The sequence below is a fragment of the Chelonoidis abingdonii genome, chromosome 4 (genome assembly GCF_003597395.2).
Source record: "Chelonoidis abingdonii isolate Lonesome George chromosome 4, CheloAbing_2.0, whole genome shotgun sequence".
In the NCBI taxonomy this organism is placed as follows: domain Eukaryota; kingdom Metazoa; phylum Chordata; order Testudines; family Testudinidae; genus Chelonoidis; species Chelonoidis abingdonii.
The window spans coordinates 46852823-46874713 of NC_133772.1; the positions used below are offsets into that span (position 1 = coordinate 46852823).

At 41.2% G+C, this 21891-nt stretch overlaps 1 protein-coding gene across 1 annotated transcript in view; it reads left to right on the forward strand.

Moving 5' to 3' along the window:
* Window positions 1-21891, forward strand: part of ABCC8 (ATP binding cassette subfamily C member 8) — a 134769-nt gene that overhangs the window by 12315 nt on the left and 100563 nt on the right. The window contains exons 4-6 of the mRNA XM_032799206.2: window positions 3239-3405; window positions 5625-5867; window positions 7416-7604. Coding sequence (XP_032655097.1) covers window positions 3239-3405; window positions 5625-5867; window positions 7416-7604 — 599 coding nt within the window. The remainder of the gene's footprint in view (window positions 1-3238; window positions 3406-5624; window positions 5868-7415; window positions 7605-21891) is intronic.

Sequence of the window (21891 nt, forward strand, 5' to 3'; positions counted from 1 at the left end):
GGGATAAGATTTGAATGGCGTCTGGAGTTTTCCAAATAGGGAGCATTAAGTTGGGAAGGAATGGGGGAAAATATTTTATTAATAGAGGACTAGTTCACTTGTATTCATAGAAGGGCTGATTCACTGTCCCTGACAGTAATCTGGTTCACTAATTACTATCACTACTTGTCTGTTACTCATAATTTATTCCCTCAGAATTAGATTATTGTCTTGTAAAATGGAACATCCTTCCTATTTCCCTTAAACAATGCACAGGACTTGTCTCTAAACAGACACTGTGCATTTCATTAATCCCTGCTTACTTAAATGCCTGGTTTTGCAGACCTCGTGGGCATGTTACTCTCACGCACCTCCCTGTAACTCAGCAGCAGGAATTTTGGGCATTCAGCAAATGGATGAACCAATAGACGAAGATGTGAGAAAATGTGAACAAAGAAGAAATGAGTTTAGAAAGAGGAAGAACAGAGAGTAAAGATGGTCTTGTGGTTAAGGCGCTGGACTGAGTTCAGTTCCCAGCTCTGCTACAGATTTCCTGTGTGATCTTAAGCAAGTAATTTCATCTCTCTGGGTATGTCTACACTGCAATTAAAAACCCACTGCTGGCCCGTGCCAGATGACTCAGGCTCACAAGGCTTGGGCTCGGGGACTGTTTAACTGCAGTGTAGATATTCAGGGTCATGCTGGATCCCAGGCTGTGGGACCCTGTGAGGGGGATGGTGGTTCCAGAGCTCAGACTGCAGCCTAAGCCCGAATGTCTACTCTGCAGTTAAATAGCCCCTGAGCCTGAGCCCCATGAGCCCAAGTCAGTTGGCACAGGCCAGCCACAGGTATCTACTTGCAGTGTAGACATACCCTCTGCCTTATTTCCCCACATATGAAATGGGGATCATTAACACTCTTTCTCCCACTCTCTGTGTCTTGTCTATTTAGATTGCAAGTTCTTAGTGGCAACGACTGTTTCTTACCATGTGTTTGTACAACCTATTATCTCAGGATATTAGGGTTAGAACCTTCTAAGACTACACAGCTGACCTACTCAGGTAAAATTCAAGTTTTTTACTTGACAAGAACAGCTTTGTAAAATGAATCCTGTAATTAGGAAAATTGGTCAGATAGACTTGTACTTTAATTCCCAAAAGAAGAATGGCCTTGTTTGCTAATACTAGATACTTTAAATTAATATTTCTATAATTTTTTTAAAAGGGGTGCCCACAGTTGATAATGATTTACATAGCACTCTACAGTTATATAATGCTTTTAAAATATTGAGTAAGATACATTCTCAGCCCCAAAGGGATTACAATGTGAGATAAATTAGACAAAAAAAGAGAGAGCAGATGAAGCAAGGAAGTGAAGAGGAGAACAAGGTAGAAAGTATTGCAAAAAGAAGTGGATTTGAAAGAGGAAAGACAGGGACACATGACAGACAAGGAGTAGGAGATTTTCTGAGTGTAGGGGTCAAGTTGAAAGAGATAAGCAGATGGGAGTGAGTGGAGGGATCATTAAAGAGAGAGAATTGAACCAAGAGGAAGAGTAGCCAGAAATAGCAGCAGAGATGTAGGCAAGGGTGAGATTATACGCAGAGCCCTGAAGTTGAGCAAGAGACTGAACTTGATTCAGTAAGAGTTGGGAAGCCAGTGTGAGGCTTCAAGGAAAGGGTGATCTGATCCTATAAACAAGAGAGAAACACATGGCCCTCCCACCCCATTCTGCCCTGAGTTTCACTAGTCACCAAAGGCTAGTCCTGAAGATCTGACCATATATGGGCTTTTTTCTTACAATCTGGCCTGTTCCTACTACAGGAAGACCAGGTTTCCCTGACAGCAGTCATTCGCTTGTAACAGCTATTCATTAGTCTTTGATAAGTAATTGTAGCCCATGGAAGTTCTGTCTTGATGAAATGCCATGCTTCCATTGTCTTGTAGCATTAATTTAAACACTAAAGGTACCACAATGGAGACTCCTATAGTGTTACAGGTATTCCTATTGAAATATATAGGTGTTTTGTCATTTACTTCAGTGAAAGTGGGATTGCAGACCGTGGGCCAGATCTCACCACCAGGTTGTGTTAATGCAGAGGACTCTCCACACATAGATCTCACTCCTCCACAGAAAATGTGATCAGATGGACCTGAGTCTCCATCCCTCTTCCATTTCTATGATATCTCAGAGTGCCTTGTCCTCCTGTGGATTGCTTAAGATTTACATGGATCCTCTTGGGACCATCCAGCTTTGAGTAAGCCTCACAGTTGATTCTGCCTGGGGTGGTGACAAACCAGCCTTGTAAGAGGAGAATTGGAGAAAATGCTGCAAACAGATACTCTCAACATTTCCCTCCCCATGCTGTTCTACTGTCAGAGGGAACAATCCAATCCGATATTATTAAATATATAAAACCAAATTTGGGGTGAACTCCCAGCTCATCCTACTCAGTTAATGATTAGGTAGTTGACACTAGTGAGACTACTTCCGCAGGAGCTGTCTCATGATATGGTGAATGACATGAAATAAACTCCAGATTGGGGTTTCATTGTCACCAGAGCCCCTTGGTGAAATGATTGGTCTATAGATGGCTGCCGTCTGAGTACACGTGAATAGAAAATGCTCTGTGAAAATCAATACTCTACAAAAGTTGTGATTTCCTACTTAAGTGCCATTCTCCTTCTTTTATTTGCTTGTGTGTTCTGTGTTGTGTGAAATTTGTGTAGTACATATTGAGGAAAACAGCAATTTTAGGGGGAAATTTTGCTCTCAGGTCTGTTTGGTGGCTTTTATCTTTAACATCAAGTAGAGTTCTGCACAGGTAAGGAAAGCAGAATATCTTGGTCAACATCCAGACCAAACTCTGTGGATTCCCCAGAATCCAAAAGCTTTGGAGTTGGGCCCCTTGGCCTCCCCCACTGAAACAACAACACTCCCTTGGAGGGACCGATATGGGCGTAGGTTTACAAGCAGGTGGAAATTTCCACCAGAAGATCCTTCTGCAAGACTTTCCACGGTCTCACTGAATGTAATGGGAGCGGGATCAGACCCAAACTTCATCCTATTATTCCCATTCTTGGAAACTGAATTGGTTGCATTGTCATTTTGACAGGAGAAAGAGTGCTGCCTAGTTTCGTGCATGCTTGTCATTTTCCTTCTGCATAACCGTTTAACAAAGTCTTCTAGTTTTGTCTAAAATAAGTTTTCCATAATGTTGACTAATGTTTGTTGTATTTATTTATTTATTTATTGGCAGCCTTGCTGTTCTACTGGACCTTGGCTTTTATAACCAAAACTATCAAATTTGTAAAGTTCTGTGATAATGGGGTTGGATTTTCTCAGCTTCGATTTTGCCTCACGGGACTTCTGGTTATTCTATATGGAATGCTACTAGCTGTAGAAATTAATGTCATCAGGGTGAGGGTAAGTTAAATTTCCAGGTAATTCTAATTTCTGTTTCTTCCTTTTCTTTTATCTGGCTGCGTAATGTAAAAAAAAAAAATCAGTCTGAAATAGAGACCTATTTGAAAACCGAACACCTGAGTAATGTAATTAAGCCAAATTCATCTTTATTGCCATCTCCTTTGACTCTACTGTATTGACAATTCAGAATGAATTTCATCCATTTTGTTTTAAAAAGATGTTTTTTATATGACTGACAACTTCAGACTTCAGAAATCATTAATCTTCATAAAGGGAAAGATACAGTGAAATGGATAGTCCGTTCTATCCGAAAACATAGTCAGTGACACCCACACAGAGTGTCTGTTGTTCTCCTGTCTCTAAGAGCACACACAATGTGATTTTTATTATTTATTATTATTATTATCATAGTGCTAGAGCAACTTTAGTCCTCTCTGATTATTTCCTCTTTGCTATGGCCACAATCAGAATCCCTATTAATAGATGGCTTTGGAGATTGCTACATGAAATACAATCCAAAAGGCCTTATCACTTCTCTCACCCAGTGCACACAGCAGGGAATTAAACTAGGCATTAGTGAAAAGTTGCCTGCTCATAGACATTCAAGAGAACATACAGTGTAGATCAAACTATGGGAAGTTAAATATTAATCTCACAATTGATAACTGACAGCTCATGGAATAATGAGACTCAGCTGTGATATCAACAGGACCTTGCTTTTAAATATGATTTTTTTAATATAATTTTGTAATCTAATGAAATTTAATTAGCTAGGAAATGTTGGGGCCACAAGGGAGACTACAAAATGAGCCACTGAAATGATCAACCATTGCTTAGTGTTGTTTTTTTCAGTTTCATATTTCTTTAGAGTAAATAATTAAGATGTTATTTTTTACATGTGACTTGAACTAACTAATAATATAGCATATTCCAAGCTTTGAGGCACGAAGTGCCTCTCTTCTGACAACTAAGAATATGAATGATTGAAGGCAAACAGTTCAGAAGCAGAGATAGTACACAAGAGATTGTAGTTTTTAATCAAGAATTGCATAGAATGTTCAGATTGTCACTCTTATTGCTTTGTTGGAAAAAAATCCCTCAACAGCAGTCAGGAGTGAAAGTTATATTAAATGATCACTGTACAGAATCGTCAGTAAAATCCTTTTTAGAAATGGAAGTAGAAAGCAGGTAGTGAAAGGTCATTTTCCCTTTTTCCCAGACATGGCTATTTTCTGGGAAGAAAATAAATTGCAGCAACAAACTGAAATCAGGTTAAATAACGCTTATTTATAAACACAGAATTATTGTTGCTGAATATGATGGAAGGAAGCTTCAGGCCACCAACTCTGTCATTTCAAGTCCTGAATGGATCTGCTTAATAGATTTACCCGTCTGCATATATCTATGTTGTTAGAAGGGAAAAACCTGAAATACATGGACTAAATTCTCTTCTCACTTATACCCATTCAACCTTGATTTTGCTGGGTTGCATGGGATTTAATTAAAAATAGGATTTTAATCAATATGGCTTTACATAATTAACTACAACACTACAGTATATTAAATTCCATGTTAATAAATATTGTAGGAGCAAATGATGGGCCATTTCATGTCATCTTTGTCTGAGCAGAACTCCCTAGTGATAGTACTACAAGACACTCTTAAATATGGTATATTGTTCAAGAACTTTGATCCTTACAGCATGAAACATCATAGTCTAGGGGCTTGATCTTTCTCCCATTTAAGTCAATGGAAATATTTGCTAGTGTCATGTGCAGTCTAATTTTAACAGTTCTCTTTGAAAGTTTGCAGGAGTTGAGGGGGGTGTTGTACTGTGCAGTTTGCAGCACTGGACAGAATCTTCAATGTAGATTTTAACATAAAATATTGTAAATATTCACTGAGCTTTAATATATTTCCCCAGTGCAGGATTAAATTCACAGGCAAAATATGATCTTTGTGTGGGCTTCCTTCAGGGCTTGAATCCTTTCTCCTTTTTAGGCTGGAATTTTCAAAGTAAATTAAGGAAATTAGGTGCCCAAATTTGACTGAAATTCAATAGGAGTTGGGAACCTAATTTCATTAGTCTATTTGCAAATCTCAGCCACTCCTCCTAAACGACAGGCATTTCTATTATCTCAGTATCCCCTTCCACACAGATTTGTCTTTTTCTTTTCCATGCACTTAATGTGATTCTTGGTGGGATTTTTGGATTTCAGAGGTATGTTTTCTTCAAAACCCCCAAAGAGGTTAAGCCACCCGAAGATCTTCAGGATCTTGGAGTTCGGTTCCTACAGCCCTTTGTGAATCTGCTGTCCAAAGGAACATACTGGTGGATGAATACATTCATCAAGACCGCCCATAAAAAGCCAATAGACTTGAAAGCCATAGGCAAGCTGCCTATCGCCATGAGAGCTCTGACAAATTACATTCGCCTTAATGAGGCTTTTGAAGCACAAAAGGTATGAAGAGGGAAAAAAGACGACTGAGATTATCTACAAATTTTGTGGTGTTTACACTTTGCTTAAAATACCTCATTACTTTTTTGATAGTAACAGTATACATTCATATAAAAATGTAAAGTGGAAACATGCTAGGTATTAAGAGCCTGGTTTGCATTAAATCAAGCATGCAGCTGAGTGCCTAATTTGCATGTGCACTTTCTGTATTTACAGTGGTGGTTGTGCATGATTATGACCAGATGTGCATGTAAATGGCTATTTGTATGTGCAAATGTTTGGTTTGCAGGTACAATTATGGAAATGTAATTTTTTGTACAACTGTGGATTATACTTTTGTGAGGATGGTTAATTTTCCTCTTAATAAGAACCTAAAATAAGTTTGACTACTCTTACAGGGACTTTATAGGCTAATTTTTATTGAGATCAGTGGGAGTTTTCCTGAGAGAGAACTCAGGATTGAGCCTGAAATGAACTAGCTTGGTGGTCTTCACTTAAGACCACTACCTGCCCCTTATGTGTATGTGTGCAGTGGTATAAGAGGTAGAAAGGAGACTCCCTCCCCAGTCGTGTGCAGCCTGTTTAAGGACAAAGCAGCATTCCAGGCTAGAACTCAATGGATAACAGGAATTGCTTCCTCCCTACTCCTTTGGCATCCAGTAAGGAACCGAGAGGAGGAATAGGCCAGCTCTGCCACTATCAAGCTAATTCACACCATGTAGCAGTGGACAAACTGAGATGAATTATAACTCTTTAAGACAGAGCACCTCTCATTGCTCCCTATAGAGCAATGCAACTTGTGCCAATCTCACTATAGACTATGTAAAATTTGCACAAATTCCTCTTGTATTTTTAGCACAAAATGGCTTTTAATGTAACACTACATTGCAGAACCATTGTGTTACTGTTCAGCTCATAAGCCAAATCAGCATAAGTGGGTCTTGTTGCTTATCCATTCTTAGTCTTCCTGTTTAATCAGAAAAAAATTTCCCCTCCTCTTTGGCACAAGGCCAAGAGTACAGCTGCTTGAAAAATTTCCAGTGAAATGTTTTGCCATCAAATAAGTTTGTTCTGACAAAATTGAAACTTTGCGCAAAAATATATTGCCTTCAAGAAAATTTTGTTTTGGGAAAAAATAATGAAGACTTCCATTTCAGCCTTCTCAGAAGGCTTCATTATTATTTTTTCCCCAAAACAAACTTTTTTTCAAAATGGAATGTTCCAATTATATTATTTGTTTAGCAATTTATACTATAAATTTAAAAGTGTAAATTGAAATGAAATGATTTGATTTAAAAAATCATTTCTGATCAAACTTCATTTCATGGGAAATTTTATATACTTTATTCTGATTCAGAACAAAGATAAAACTTTAAATTTGTGGATTTTCCCATGAAACAGAATTCTAGTTCCTCCACAGCTCTAGCCCAGCTCTTACCAAATCAATATTATGAATTATCTACTCTGAGGCTCATTTTTAAAATTTAAAATATCAATTGTATTTATGTGTTGCAATGTTTATATACTCCCCCCCTTTTTTTTTATGGGCAGAACAAAAGGTCACCATATCCACAAGGATCCAAATCAATTTGGTGCGCTCTCTGCTGGGCATTTGGGAGACCACTAGTTCTCAGCAGCACTTTCCGTATTCTGGCTGACTTGCTTGGGTTTGCTGGTCCGCTCTGTATCTCTGGGATTGTTCACCATGTTGGAAAAGGAAACAACACCATCCGTCCACAGGTACTACCTAGAATATCTTAACGAAGAGCCTGATCCAAAGACTTCAATTAATTTTAGTAGGATTTCCATTGACTTCAGTGGGTTTTGGACCATGCCCTAAGTCAGGGGTAGGCGACCTATAGCAAATATGCCAAAGGCAGCATGTGAGCTGATTTTCAGTGGCACTCACACTGCCTTGGTCCTGGTCTCCAGTCCAAGGGGCTCTCCATTTTAATTTTAAATGAAGCTTAAACATTTTAAAAACCTTTATTTACTCTACATTTAACAATAGTTTAGTTATATATTATAGACTTATAGAAAGGCATTCTAAAAACATTAAAATGTGTTACTGACATGCAAAACCTTAAATTAGAAGCATGACAGACTTTTTCCTAATGTCCAACCTAAACCTCCCTTGCTGCAGTTTAAGCCCAATACTTCTTGTTCTATCATTAAAGACTAAAGTGAACAAGTTTTCTCCCTCCTCCTGATGACACCCTTTTAGATACCTGAAAACTGCTATCATGTCCCCTCTCAGTCTTCTCTTTTCCAGACTAAACAAACCCAGTTCTTTCAGCCTTCCTTCGTAGGTCATGTTCTCAAGACATTCAATCATTCTTTTGCTCTTCTCTGGACCCTCTCCAATTTCTCCACATCTTTCTTGTGAAAATACAGATAATTTGCGGGGGGAAGGAGAAGTTTGTCTATGAAGGGCCAGATTCGATCTCAGTTTCAAATCTAGATTAACTTCATAGAAGTCAGTAGGTCTGATTCTCTATTTGCTGAAGTAGCAGGTCAGAATCTGACCCAAAGTGTAATACAAAACTTTCATTACAAACCCTACAACCCTAGCGACTAATGGGGGTTGATGTGCTCACAGATTAGGTATACCATGCTGTGTGTGTTGCAGGAGAAGTAAGAAACTATAATTAAGGTTTTGCATTATCCTGTGAGTGATGCTTGTGTGTTGCAGATTTCTGTATCTGATGGAGGCAGAAGGGAGTTCTCTGTAGTAATACAGTGCCTGTCACTACAGTGGAAACATGCTGTTTGGGCATCAGGTGCAGCTACAAGATGCCCCATAACTTGGCATTTCTTTGCTCTAAAGGGCTTGCATTGGGGAGATGTCACAGAGAACCAACGCTAATCATCACTTTAAAACAAAGTTTTCCTTTATGAAATTGTATACACAGTACCAGTTAAAAAACCTCAGACTCTGACATGGACGGTTAATATTCTTATCTTATCCACAGTTCTGCCTATATCATTTTTGCTTTAAGCAAACTACAAAAACAATCAGAAGATACTAAAGGCAGCTTTAAGGTAAATAGCTATGGGGATAATATATGGTATTTGCTGCATCTTTCAAGCCCTCAGTCATAGAGACTGAATGGCTGGGCTCTTAGATCGTATGGATATCATGGGCATTGTAATAAGTACCGTTGGCAGTACCACAGCAAGTAACAGATCTATAATTTTATAAATTCTATCAAGCTTTCAATGTTTGGTTATAACTCTATAGCATCAGTATTCATTGTTCACCTCCTGGAATGTTCGTGATATTTAACTTGTATGTACCTCAATCATCTTGCACTGAAGAAAAGATCCTCATGATATGACAGCCAGTTTGGTTTGTCAATGGGATGTGTATCTTCCATCCTGAATTAACATTAGAAATCATAGATGAAGTAACAAGGGCAGATTTATACAGCAAAACCAGAAAAACATGCGAGGGAGGGAACCCTAAAAATTATAGGGCTTGATATGGCAAAGTGCTGAGCACTCAGGTCCCAATCCAGCAAAGCACTTATGCAAATGCTTAAATTTAAGTCAGTGGGACTTCACTTGCTTAAGTGCTTTGCTGGATCAGGGCTTTAGCACTCAGCATATTGCTGGATAGAATCCATTCATATCTCCATTAAAATCCACTAATAACTCCTATATTTAGGCTGGGGTACTTTTTTTTTTTTAACATTGTGATAAGTATTCCAAGGATGGTATGAAGGGTATCAGTGGTTTTAAGTAGCTGTATTTCAATAGCTGCGTTTAAACGGTTATGTAATGCCCCTTTGGAAAACAAAGACCCAGATTCTCTGCTAGTGTAATTCCAGCAGCAGAGGTCCATGGAGTTACATTAGCAGAGACTTTGGCCAAGAATGCCTAAGAAGACAATATTAGTGGCCTTCTGCATGGCAGGAGGGCTGCCAAAGTTCTACCAGATTCCGTCCATATACAAACATGGATCACATTGCACAGATGTGACTGTGGGAGAAGTTTGTAGAGCCTCCAATATCTAGAGGTTTTTCTGAGGCTAGATTTCAGCATCTTTTGTTAATTCCATGTCCCTTGTTTAGGTTTCAGAGAACACAGTCGTTTCCATCTAGTTTTTCCATCTGAAAGTATGTTGCCCATTTTCCTAACAGGGAATACTATTATATGAAGCACATGCATATTTGTGATAAGAGATCAGCACAATCTGAAAGACTGTCCCACGATATAGTATCCCTAACAACTTTTAACAAAAAATGTCACACTGGGTCAACAATGTGTAATGGAAAGTCTGAGTAAGGCAAAATAATAAAGTCATTGTAGTGTTGTGAATGCACAGCTTTTAAGAGAGATCTGAGAGATCAGTAACATAAATCTTGTTGATAAACATTCAGTTCCATAAAATACCTGTGGGGATTTTTAAAAGGAAGACATCAGATTAGTTCCATCACCTTCCCATTTAAGTGGTGATATTATCTTGCTGCAAAGGACCATCTATCATTAACATACAAAAACTTGTAATTAGATTTTCACTTATTCTCTCAAGTTGGTATGGATGGGGAGGAAAATAGTCAGAAAACGTCTATCATTTTTTTCAACGGATTATTTTTCATACAGTTTTTTAAAAAATATATAGTTAGTAATTTCATACAAATTGTCCTTGCTTAACTACAATGGAAATGATGCTTAATGTTTTGTAACCTCTAATTAAAGAATTCCAATAAAATTGCAATCTTTTAAAACAGAATCTAAGACTGGCCTTTCTTTTATATTTGAAAGACTGAAGCAATTTTGCTCCAGTTCTTTAATTAGAGGATTCTGAAATTCTTAATGTAAATGAAAGGTCAATCTTAGAATTTAACTACTTTAAAAGATTTATTTTCAATGGAAATGTAGATACTGTCAAAACAGTGCTTAATACAAATCAGCACTGCACCAAAATTTCTCTGTTTGCAAAACTGTTCTGTTTCTTGAGTGGCAGAACGAATATTACCAAAATGTATATGTAGGATACCACTAATAGTGCAGCCCTCCAGGGAGAAATTGCACCCTTTGATGTACTGAAGCACAAGCTGCAAGCTTTATATATGATCATTGCACTGATACATAGTCTATTTTTGTCACCGTATAACGATCTTTGTCAAGGGTTATGCCTTAAAGTTACAGATCTGTAAGTTGGTGTTCCTCTGCTTTCTTGAAAGGATCTTAGCTTTATCTGAGATAAAAAGAGATCTCAGTGAAGGATTACTAAGATAATAGCTGTAACTCAGCCTCCTGGGAAAGGATAACTGGATGGAATGATTCTCACTGGTGCAAACAAATGAGACTTGCCAGCAGGGATAATTCACTGCTATAAATGATATAAGTTTTTGGTTTTTTTCCTAGAAGAAAATGTGCTTACTCTGCAAAACAACTTAATACTGTATTGCAGTTGTACAGTACTTCGGTGTCCATTTTTCACCTGAATCTTTTTGTTGAGGTATGGTGCATTCTCTAAGAAAATGTACACCAGCATTTTCTTTAAATGATAAGATTTTGCTGGGGGGAGTTTTGTTCAGTAATAAAATCTGTTGAAGTGGCATATAGGGCTAGATTGTCAACATAAGAACCCAAGTGGTCACTTTAGCACAATCTGCTGACCACATATTGGGACCAGCGCCAATTATTCTGGTGGTAGTACCTTCATTCTTCCTTTATCATTTACACTGGGTGTTAATTTAGGATGGACTAGAGGGGAGGAAAGTTTAAAAGTAGAATAGAGTTTAATGGTCTCAAGGCCACACGCAACATACTTCATTTTAGGTTTCATTACAAACGCAATACTCTGCCCAGGTTTCATCAGAAGATTGACTAACATTCATGAAGCTTTGAACTGAGTTTGGGACCATTTTGTGGTTTTTACATCCAGAATGTAGAACTGGCAGTTCAGCAGTTTTGACTGAGGATCATGTTCTGGATTGGGGTTGTTTGAAAGTGACCTGATGTGAACCCATGAGAAAAGGAAGCAAAGAACATGTTCTCACTGTGAGTTGGCTCTTGTCAGTGCTACTTTGAACTCACTCACCCTCATCAATGTAATTGAAGCCTCAGCCCAGATTCACAGATTCTGTCAGCATTTATGTACAAAAAGACCAATATTCTAACCCCCTAAACTTTTAAGATTTGAGCTGGCACTCCTGCTGAGGTCAGTTGGAGTTCTAAGCATGATGTACTTGCAGGATCAGACCCTCTGTGTTTCATTCTTCACACTGGGGGGGACGGGGAGGGGAGTGTCCTAAAATGAAGTAATATAGAAGATGGAACAGTGCATAATACTCAGATTACTTCTTCACTCTCAGAATAAGACAGGATTAGAAAACCTCTCCAGCAAAGCCACATTATCTCAAATAGTAATTTGGGGACATTCTCTTCTCACTTTAGGCAAAATTCGTCCCTGTGCAGATCAGCATGAGGCTTATGCTTCACTTAAGTCCCACATAAGACCTCAAAATGAAGACTGAACTGATGCACAGGCCTTGTGTTTGGGTAAATTTTTGCCCTTTGTGCATTGCAGAATTGCCATGGACAAAGCTGGCAGTGAGAATAGGGTATGGCCCTTAATAAGAACACAAGTAGTCAGTTCAGTTCAATATCGAGCTCCATGTCAAACACTTCAGAGGATGTGTTTTCTCCTGTAATTTTCCTAGTAGCCTGTCTACATTTGCTAAAACAAATGACATTTTTCCTGTTTTATCCTTATTGTACAATAGCAGTATCATCTATGGTTGCTACCACCCTTTCACCATCATCCAAAAAGGCTCTTTTCTTATCTGTGAGCCTTCATGCAACATCTGGTAAAGCAGGAACTTTGGATTCTTGTATTGCTTACATGTTTTGTGCTCTGGGCAGCCACAGTGTGTATCACACTGGCTTGTTGAGGTGACAGGACTTGAACACAAAGGGTTCTGAGGTGCCTTCCTAAGACTGGTGAATCCCACATAGCTATCAGCCTTGAATTTTCAAATCTTTGCATAGTATGCAGGAAGAAACAGAAGGCTTTTGCACTCCCATTTAAGTGTGAACAGAGGCTACACATGTACCGATATGAAGTTAAACAGCAGTCTTGGTCATCCATAGTAAGTGGAAGCCTTTCACCAGCCACCTATATGCCCAGTCCTTTATTTTAAAGAACACAGGGTTAAAAAGGGTCTATTTTGGGATGGAAAATGAGCAAGTCTGAGGAGACTTGGGCTTAAGCGCCCTCCTCAACCTGTGAATGAGGGATTTATCCACGTTTCCCCATCCCCCAAGTAGTATTCCTGCTACGAGGCATGAGTAACCTACAGTAACACTCTGTACCTTCATTTTGTGGGCTAATGCTTTCCATGCTAAACTGTGGGACTTTGGGTGTTAATTTCCCTTCCGTTTGATTTTCACTGGAGTTTGAGTTTGCAGCTGCAGCTCCATCTCCAAAGAGTTAGAGTGGAGTTCGCTGTTACCTGAAATGCCAAAATCATAAAATCATAAGCAATCTGGGACAGGGACTTCATTTTACTATATGTATGTACAGTGCTCATGTATATTGACACTACCTCAGAATAATGTGAAATCTATAAAACTATGGATAATTAAAAATATAATATCCCATTTGCCATAATTTCATAACTATAATGGATGAGCATGTAGCATGATTGTTTAAATAAATTTTCTACTTGGTATGTGTTTAGCAAAACAAGTATCACCAAAGATTTTCTGCGTTCTGTTGATATGCCTTGGAGACTGCATCTGGTTGAACATGTTTTCAGTGGGTTTATTCTTGATATGGATTCAAATGCAGAATTAGTACCAGTAACTTTGGCATTGTCTGTTTGCCACTACTCCAAGTGATACCATCAAGTATCAAATGAACTAGAAAGATCAAGCATTCACGTTCTGGTACTGAAACACATGAGTAACTTTAGGCATGTGAGTGGTTCCATTGATTTCAATGAGTAATGATATGCTTAAAGCTGAGTCTATGTTAAAGTACCTTGATGAATCAGGACCTTATACTTAGTTGCCTGCAAATTGTTTCTAAAAATCATGATAAACTGTATTAAACAAAGTGTAAATGTTTGGAACATACCTGACGTGAATTCCATTAGATCATCATTATTCATTAGTTCAATTCTCAGTCTTATAGAAACTGCCATTTCCAATACTAACAAAAGATTGTAAATTGGCTTGGCTTTCTTACTGAAATCAAAGATTTTCTGGCTGATACACATAGTATATATTAGCGTTTGGATAATTGAATGAATTGGCTCTAATATTGGATGTGGCCCTTCCTAAACTAAAGCAAATATTTTCCAAAGTGGCCTGCAACTTTGGGTAACTCAGCTTTTGAGCACCCAAAAAAGTAGGTGCCTAAAATTAGAAGATGAGCAGTTGAAAAATTTGGATGCAAGTACTTGATAGCAACGATTTTATGCGTACCTAAATGTAACCTTAATTTTGTCACAGAGATTTGACTCTATAGCAATCACCTGAAATAAAACATTTCTGCTAGATTAAAAGTCCGTGGTTTGTAATACTTACGTCACATGAATGATGGTAAAAGGCCTAATGTTTCTTTCACTATGGCAACAGAAATTGTTCTTCTGTCATTGTGGAAAACAGCATCCATCAATTTAGTCTTGATTGTAGAAAATAAACAAACAAATGGTGTGTGCTTCTATTTTGGGAGCTTGGGACTCACTCATGTAATATTTGATGCTCTTGTGAATAGTCCACTGACATACTACATAAGCAGTCTGTGACTTCAGTGGAACTACTCGTGGAGTAAGGAATCCTTGAATGAGTCAGGGTCTTCAGGGCAGAGTTTTTTGTTACTTGTGGAAAGCTGAGCTCAGCCTCAGTGTGAATCTCAATACTCTGTAGTCAGCGAACTCCCTTTATAAGATATGTCATGTCACTAGAAGATGGGAGGATAAAGTGACCTTCACTCATTCAAATCCAGCCTAGGTCAGTGCTGATTGAAAGTCCTTGCCATCTGGTAGCTGTTCAGTTTGGCCAATGTTTAATGAGTTGTTTGGCCTCAGTCCAATTCCCAGTGAACGGGTGTGCACAGTACAAAAACACAGTCCACGTGTGGTACTGATTAGTCACTTCATTGACAGTCTCAGCAGAGATGCCAAGAACTGTGGATAGAGGCAGAACTATCTTCTTACTATGTGAAGGAGTCCTGCTAAGTGAAAGCTGAGGACTGCTGGCAGGGAACCACATTAGGAAGTTTGCACTGTCACTGCATGAAGAAGACAGGATTTCGGAAGACATGCCACTGATTATCCTGGGCACTAGAAACTCTCACACAGAATTTTTGGATATTGGCCCATAGTCTGCAAGATAACTGAGCATGTGTCTAACTTTAAGATGGTGAATAATCCCACTGAAGTCAGTTAAATTAATCATGTGTTTCAGTACCTTGCAGAAAGGGGGTCATGTCACCCATTAAAGAGTGCAAGAACAACCATACTGTGTCAAAACAATGGTCCATCTAGCCCAGTATCCTGTCTCTAAGGCTAGTTATTGATGCTTCAGAAGGAATGAACAGAACAGGACAATTCTGAGTGATCCATTTCCTATCATCCAGTCCCAGCTTCTGGCAGTTGGAGGTTAGGAACACCGGAGCATGGGGATTTATCTGATTCTTTTTTGAGCCCACTAATCCTTTTGGCTTTCACAACATCCCATGGCAATGAGCGGCAAGGGTTGACTCTGTGTTGTGTGAAGTACTTTGTTATGCTTAAAGAACAGGGCGTACTTGTGGGCACCTTGGAGACTAACAAAATTATTTGGGCACAAGCTTTTGTGGGCTAAAACCCACTTCATCAGATGCATGCAGTGGAAAATACAGTAGGAAGATATATACAGAGAACATGAAAAAATGGGATTGCCTTACCAGCTCTAACAATTAAGGTGGGATATTACCAGCAGAAGAAAAAAAACTTTTGTAGTGATAATCAGGATAGCCCATTTCAAACAGGTGACAAGAAGGTGTGAGTAACAGTAGGGGAAAAATTAGCATGGGGAAGTAGCTTTTAGTTTGTGTAATGACCCATCCATTCCCAGTGTTTAGTCAAGCCTAATTTAATGGTGTCCAGTTTGCAAATTAATTCCAGTTCTGCAGTTTCTTGTTGGAGTTTGTTTTTGAATTTTTGTTATTGAAGAATTGCGACTTTTAGGTCTGTAATTGAGTGTTCAGAGAGGTTGAAGTGTTCTCTGACTAGTTTTTGAATATTATAATTCCATGTCAGGGTTCCCTCCCCACTCTGAACTCTGGGGTAGAGATGTGGGGACTCGCATGAAAGACCCCCTAAGCTTATTTCTAGCAGTTTAGGTTAAAAACTTCCCCAAGGCACAAATCCTTTCCTTTTCCTTGGATGGTATTGCTCCCACCACCAAGTGATTTAGACAAAGATTCAGGAAAAGGACCACTTGGAGTTCCTATTTCCCCAAAATATCCCCCCAACCTCCTTCACCCCCTTTCCTGGGGAGGCTTGTTATGCTTGTTTTAAACCTGCTGACTGTTCATTTCATCTAGTGACCCCTAGTTCTTGTGTCATGTAAAGGGGTAAATAACATTTTCTTATTCACTTTCTCCACACCATTCATGATTTTATAGCCTTCTATCATATTCCCACTTAGTCAGCTTTTTTCTAAATTGAACAGTCTCGCTTTTTTTAATCTTTCCTCATATGGAAGCTGTTCCATAGCCCTATTTATTTTTAGTGCAGAGAAAGGCAACCTTTTCAGTTCTAATATCTTCTTTAACATGGGACCAGAACTGCAGTATTCAAGGCATGAGCATACCATGGATTTATATAATGGAATTATAGTTTGTTTTAATATGTATCCATTTTCTAATGGCTCTTAACATTCTATTAGCCTTTTTGACTGCTACAGATGTTTTCAGGGAACTATCCATGATGATTCCAAGATCTTTCTTGAGTGGTAACAGCTAATTCAGATCCCATCCAATGTGTATGCGTAGTTGGGATTATTTTTTCCAACATGCATAATTTTGCACTTTTAACATTGAATTTTATCTGCCATTTTGTCACTCTTTGTTACTTTTTGCAGTCAGATTTGGATTTAACTATCTTGAGTAATTTTGTGTCCTCTGCAAATTTTGCCACCTCACTGTTTACCCCTTTTTTCCAGATCATTTATGGATATGTTGAACAGCACAGTCCCAGTACAGATCTTTCAGGGACTCTACTATTATTTAACTCTCTCCATTGTGAAAACTGACCATTCTTACCCTTTATTTCCTATATTTTAACCGGTTACTGATCCATAAGAGGAACTTCCCTCTTATTCCCTGACTTCTTAGTTTACTTAAGAGCCTTTGGTGAGGGACTTTGTCAAAGGCTTTCTGAACGTCCCTGTACAGTATATCCACCGGATTGCCCTTGTTGACATACTTGTTGACTTCCTCAATAAATGTGAATAGATTGGTGAGTTTCCTCAGATCTGTCACCTAAAAAGGATGGCTTGGGTGTGGGAATCACCCTCATGTCCACTGCAGTGAAGACAGATGCAAAGGATTCATTTTTATTTCACAGCAATGGCTTTCCTTGAGTGCTCCCTTAGCACCTTGATCATCGTGTGACCTCACTGACAGTTTGGCAGGCTTCCTTCTTCTTGTGTACTTTTTTAAAAAAAATGCTGTTAGTTTTTCTGTCATTAGTTAGTTGCTCTTCCAATTCTTGCTTGGCTTGCCTTATTATTCTTGACTTTCTATTTTCCTCACTAGGATTTAATTTACAATTTTAAAAGGATGCCTTTTTGCTTCTTACCACCTCTTTTACTCTGTAGTTTTGCCACAGCACAATTTTTTTTGTCCTCTTACCTTTATTATTTTTATTTGAGGTATACACTTAGTTTGAGCCAGTATTATGGTGTTTTTAAATGGTCTCCATGCAAGCTGCAGGCATTTCACCATTGTGACTTTTTCTTTTAATTTATGTTTAACTAGGTTCTTCATTTTTGTGTAGCTCCCTTGTTTGAAGTTAAATGCTATGGTGGTGGGTTTCTTTGAAATTTTTTTCCTCTGCAAGGATGTTAAATTTAATTATGTTATGGTTGCTATAACCAAGTGGTTCAGCTACATTCACCTCTCGAACCAGATCTTGTGCTCACTTAGGACTAAATCAGGGGTCGGCAGCCTTTCAGAAGGGGTGCACCGAGTCTTAAATTAGAGTGAATAAATGAAGGTTTCATGTGCCGGTAATACATTTTCATGTTTTTTAGAAGGTCTCTCTCTACAAGTCTATATATTATATAACTAAACTAGTGTTGTATTGTAAAATAAACAACATTTTCAAAATGTTTAAGAAGCTTCATTTAAAATTAAACTAAAATGTTGATCTTATGCCACTGGCCCGCTTAGCCCGGTGCTGATCTGGGGTTCTGTTCACCTAGGTCGGCAGTGGGCTAAGTAGGGCCTGCGGCCAGGTCTCCGGCTGGCAAGGATCCGGCAGCCAGAACCCCAGACCGGCAGCAGATGGTGAGGGGCCAGCAGCTGGGACCCCAGACCGGCAGTGGGCTGAGCGGCTCAGCCCACTGCCACTCAGGGGTTCCATCCACCGGCTCCTGCCAGCTGGGACCTGCTCAACCCGCTGCCAGTCTGGGGTCCCAGCCCTGCCCACATACAGTGGGTACCTACCTTCTCCCCCGTTCTGGCCCATTCTCTTCCTCTCTCTGCACTGAGCTGAGGATGGGAGTGGACTGAGCACAGGGCTGGGGGTGAAGGGTCTGGCCAGGAGCTAGTATGAGGGAGGGGGCTCGGTTGGGGCAGGAGGTTTGGGTGTGGGGGCACTTACCTGGGCAGCTCCCAGTTGGTGTGAGGGATGCAGGTGGGAATGTGAGTGGGGATGCAGAAGCTCCCGTTTGGTGCTCAGGGTGGAGGTGGGGATGTGCGAGGTGCATGGGATGTGGAGGGTGCCAGAGTCAGGGCTGGGGTCATGCGGGGGGTATGAAGGAGTCAGAGGGCTGGGTGGTACAGAGCTCAGGGCAGGGGCCTGGGGGGTGTATGGGGGTGCAGGGCTCAGGGCAGAGGACTGAGTGTGTGTGTGGTGGGGGGTCAGGACTCAGGGCAGAGGGCTGGGTGACTGCTCCCCCCAGAACTCCCAACCCCCCTGCTCCTTGTCCAGACTACCCCCTCCTGGGACCCCACCCCCATCTAAGCCTCCCAGCCCCTTGTCCCCTGACTGCCTCCCTAGGATCTTACCCCTACCTGTACCCTGACTACCCGAACCCTTATCCACACCCCCGCACCCAGACAGAACGCCCTGGACTCCCATGCCTATCTAACCACTCCCCGCTCCCTGGCAGGACCCCCAGAACTCTGGACCCATACAACCGCTCCCTGCCTGCCCCAACCCTTCACCACATCCTTGCCTCCTGACAGCCCCCCCAGAACTCCCGACTCATCCAACCCCCCCAGCACCTTGTCCCCTGACCACCCCTTCCAGAGACCCCCCCCCACCCTAACTGATCCCCCAGGACCCTCCTTGCTCCCTGTCCCCTGACTGCCCTGACCCCTATCCACCCCCCAAACAGACCCCGGGACTCCCATGCCCCATCCAACCCCCTTCCTGCTCCCTGACTTCCCCCTCCAGAGACCCCCACCCCTAACCACCACACTGGGATCCCACCTACCCTGCTCCCTGTCCCTTGACTGCCCCCATCCCTTACCCAACCCCTCCCCCAGCCCCGGACCCCTTACTATGAGGCTCCCCGCTCATCTGGAGCCCTGTTGCCTCCGCGTGCGCGCAGCCTGGTCGCGCCCCACAGAGCAAGGCTCCGGTTGAGTGGGGAGCGTCTTTCCCTCCCCACAGAGCCAAACGCTGCCCCACAAAAGCGCACAGCCGCGGCCCCCAGAGCGCTGCGCATGCAGCAGCAGGGCTCCAGGGGAAAAGGGGGAAGGCAGAGGAGGGACCGGCGGCTTTCTGTGCTCAGCTGAACGCTCCAGCCCGGGAGCGCGGACTCTGTGGCTTGCCATGTGAGCAGGACTTTTAATGGCACGCGGAGTCCCAGCAGGTAGCCTCATGCCATTAAAAAACGGCTCGCGTGCCATCTTTGGCATGCATGCCATAGGTTGCCAACCTCTGGACTAAATGAAGAATTGCCTCTCCCCTTCTGGGTTCCAGGACAAGCTGCTTCAAGGAGCAGTCATTTAATGTGTATAGAAATTTTATCTCTGCATCTCTTCCTAAGCTGACATATCCAGTCAATAGGAGGATAGTTTAAATTCCCCATTACTGCATTTTCTGCCTTTGTAGCCTGTCTAATCTCCCTGAGTATTTCGCAATCACCGTCACCATTCTAGACAGGCTGTTGGTAGTACATTCCTACTGCTATACTCTTATTATTCAAGCGTGGAATTTCTATCCAAAGAGATTCTGTAGTACGGTTAAATGAAGTACAAATCTTAAATGAATTAGGCTCTGATTTCCCTCTCATATAGTGGCACTCCCCCACTGACATGATGTACTCTGTGATTCCTATATATTTTGTACCCTGGTATTACCACATCCCATTGATTATTCTCATCTCACCAAGTTTCTGTAATGCCTATTATATTAGTATCCTTATTTAACACCAGGCACTGTAGTTCACTTAATATTCATCTTAATATTTAAACTTCTGGGATTTATATATAAGCACTTGTACATTTTGCCAATGTTCAGTTTCTTGCCTTCATGTGTTATCTTTAAATGAGAATTTTGTACGTTTGACTGTTCCTCACTAACGCCTACCTGTACTTTACCAATTCTTTTCTTATCTTTTTTACTAGAATATAGTTTCCATTTTTAATAAATTCATCCATAAGGGATGACTCCACCTGAACCATGTGCCACTCCACAACTGTTGGCTTTTCCCTTACCCCTAGTTTAAAAAAATCCTCCAACCTTTTTAATTTGACATGCCAGCAGTCTAATTCCATTTTGTTTTAGGTGGAGCCCATCCTTTGTGTATAGGATCCTCATTTACTAAAAGGTCCCTGTAGTGGGCCTGGTACCACGGTGCCCCTTTGTGGCAGGTGCTGAGGCCTTGCCTCTCTCTAGTCTAGGTGTTGGCCTCTCTACGGACCATCTGTTACTGTCCCTCGATCATACGCTCTTCGCTTCCCCGGTCAGTGCAGTAGCGCGACGTGGCGGGCGGAGTCTATATAACCCCTCTTACGGGTGGGGTGGTGCGACCTAGTGGCTGAAGTCCATATAATCCTCCCTTCCAGGTGGGTTAGCATGGCCTAGTGGCCAGAGTCTATACAGTCCCCCTTTGCAGCAGGGTAGCACGGCCTACTTGCCGCTCGCTCAGCGGCAATCCGCCCGCAACACGCCAAGCGTTAATACAGCTTTAATGCTGTTTATCTCTACTTTTCCCCGGGTCACTTCCTACAAGGAATGGCAGTGCTTCTGCGGCAAGGGGTCCTCCAGTCTGTTCCTCCCCTTGGTCGTCCTCCGTCAGGATCTCCGGTGATGCCTCGGCAGGGCTGATTCCTGGATCCTGACTCACAGGCCCTCTCTTTGCAGGAGCTAGCAGCGTGCATCCTTCCCCTCCGGCGGTTAGCCCAGTCTGAGCTGATCTGCAGGCTTTTATATGTGAGCTCCAGTTGGAGCATGCCCAGCAGAACTTCCGGGGTGGTGCTTCCTCTGCCAGGAAGCAAGGGTTAACCCCTGCTATACGAGTGCAGAGCCGCTGTGCCCCGTCACAGTCCCCCAGTTGCTAATAAACCTAAAACCTTTCTCCCTATGCCATCATCTTATCCAGACAGTAAGATCCTGCAGTTCTCCCTGTCTTCCTTGGCCTTCATGTGGAATCAGAAAACATTACCATCTGTTACCTAGCAGCCTAAATTTGGCCTCCAGAACCACTCTCCTACCTTTCCCTATGTCTTGTGAGATATACAGCCTTCGCATTTGGCAGGCAATTTACCATGCTGTTCTCCCAGTCATCACAAACCCAACTATCTATATTTCAAATAATTAAAACCCTCATTACTATACTTGGC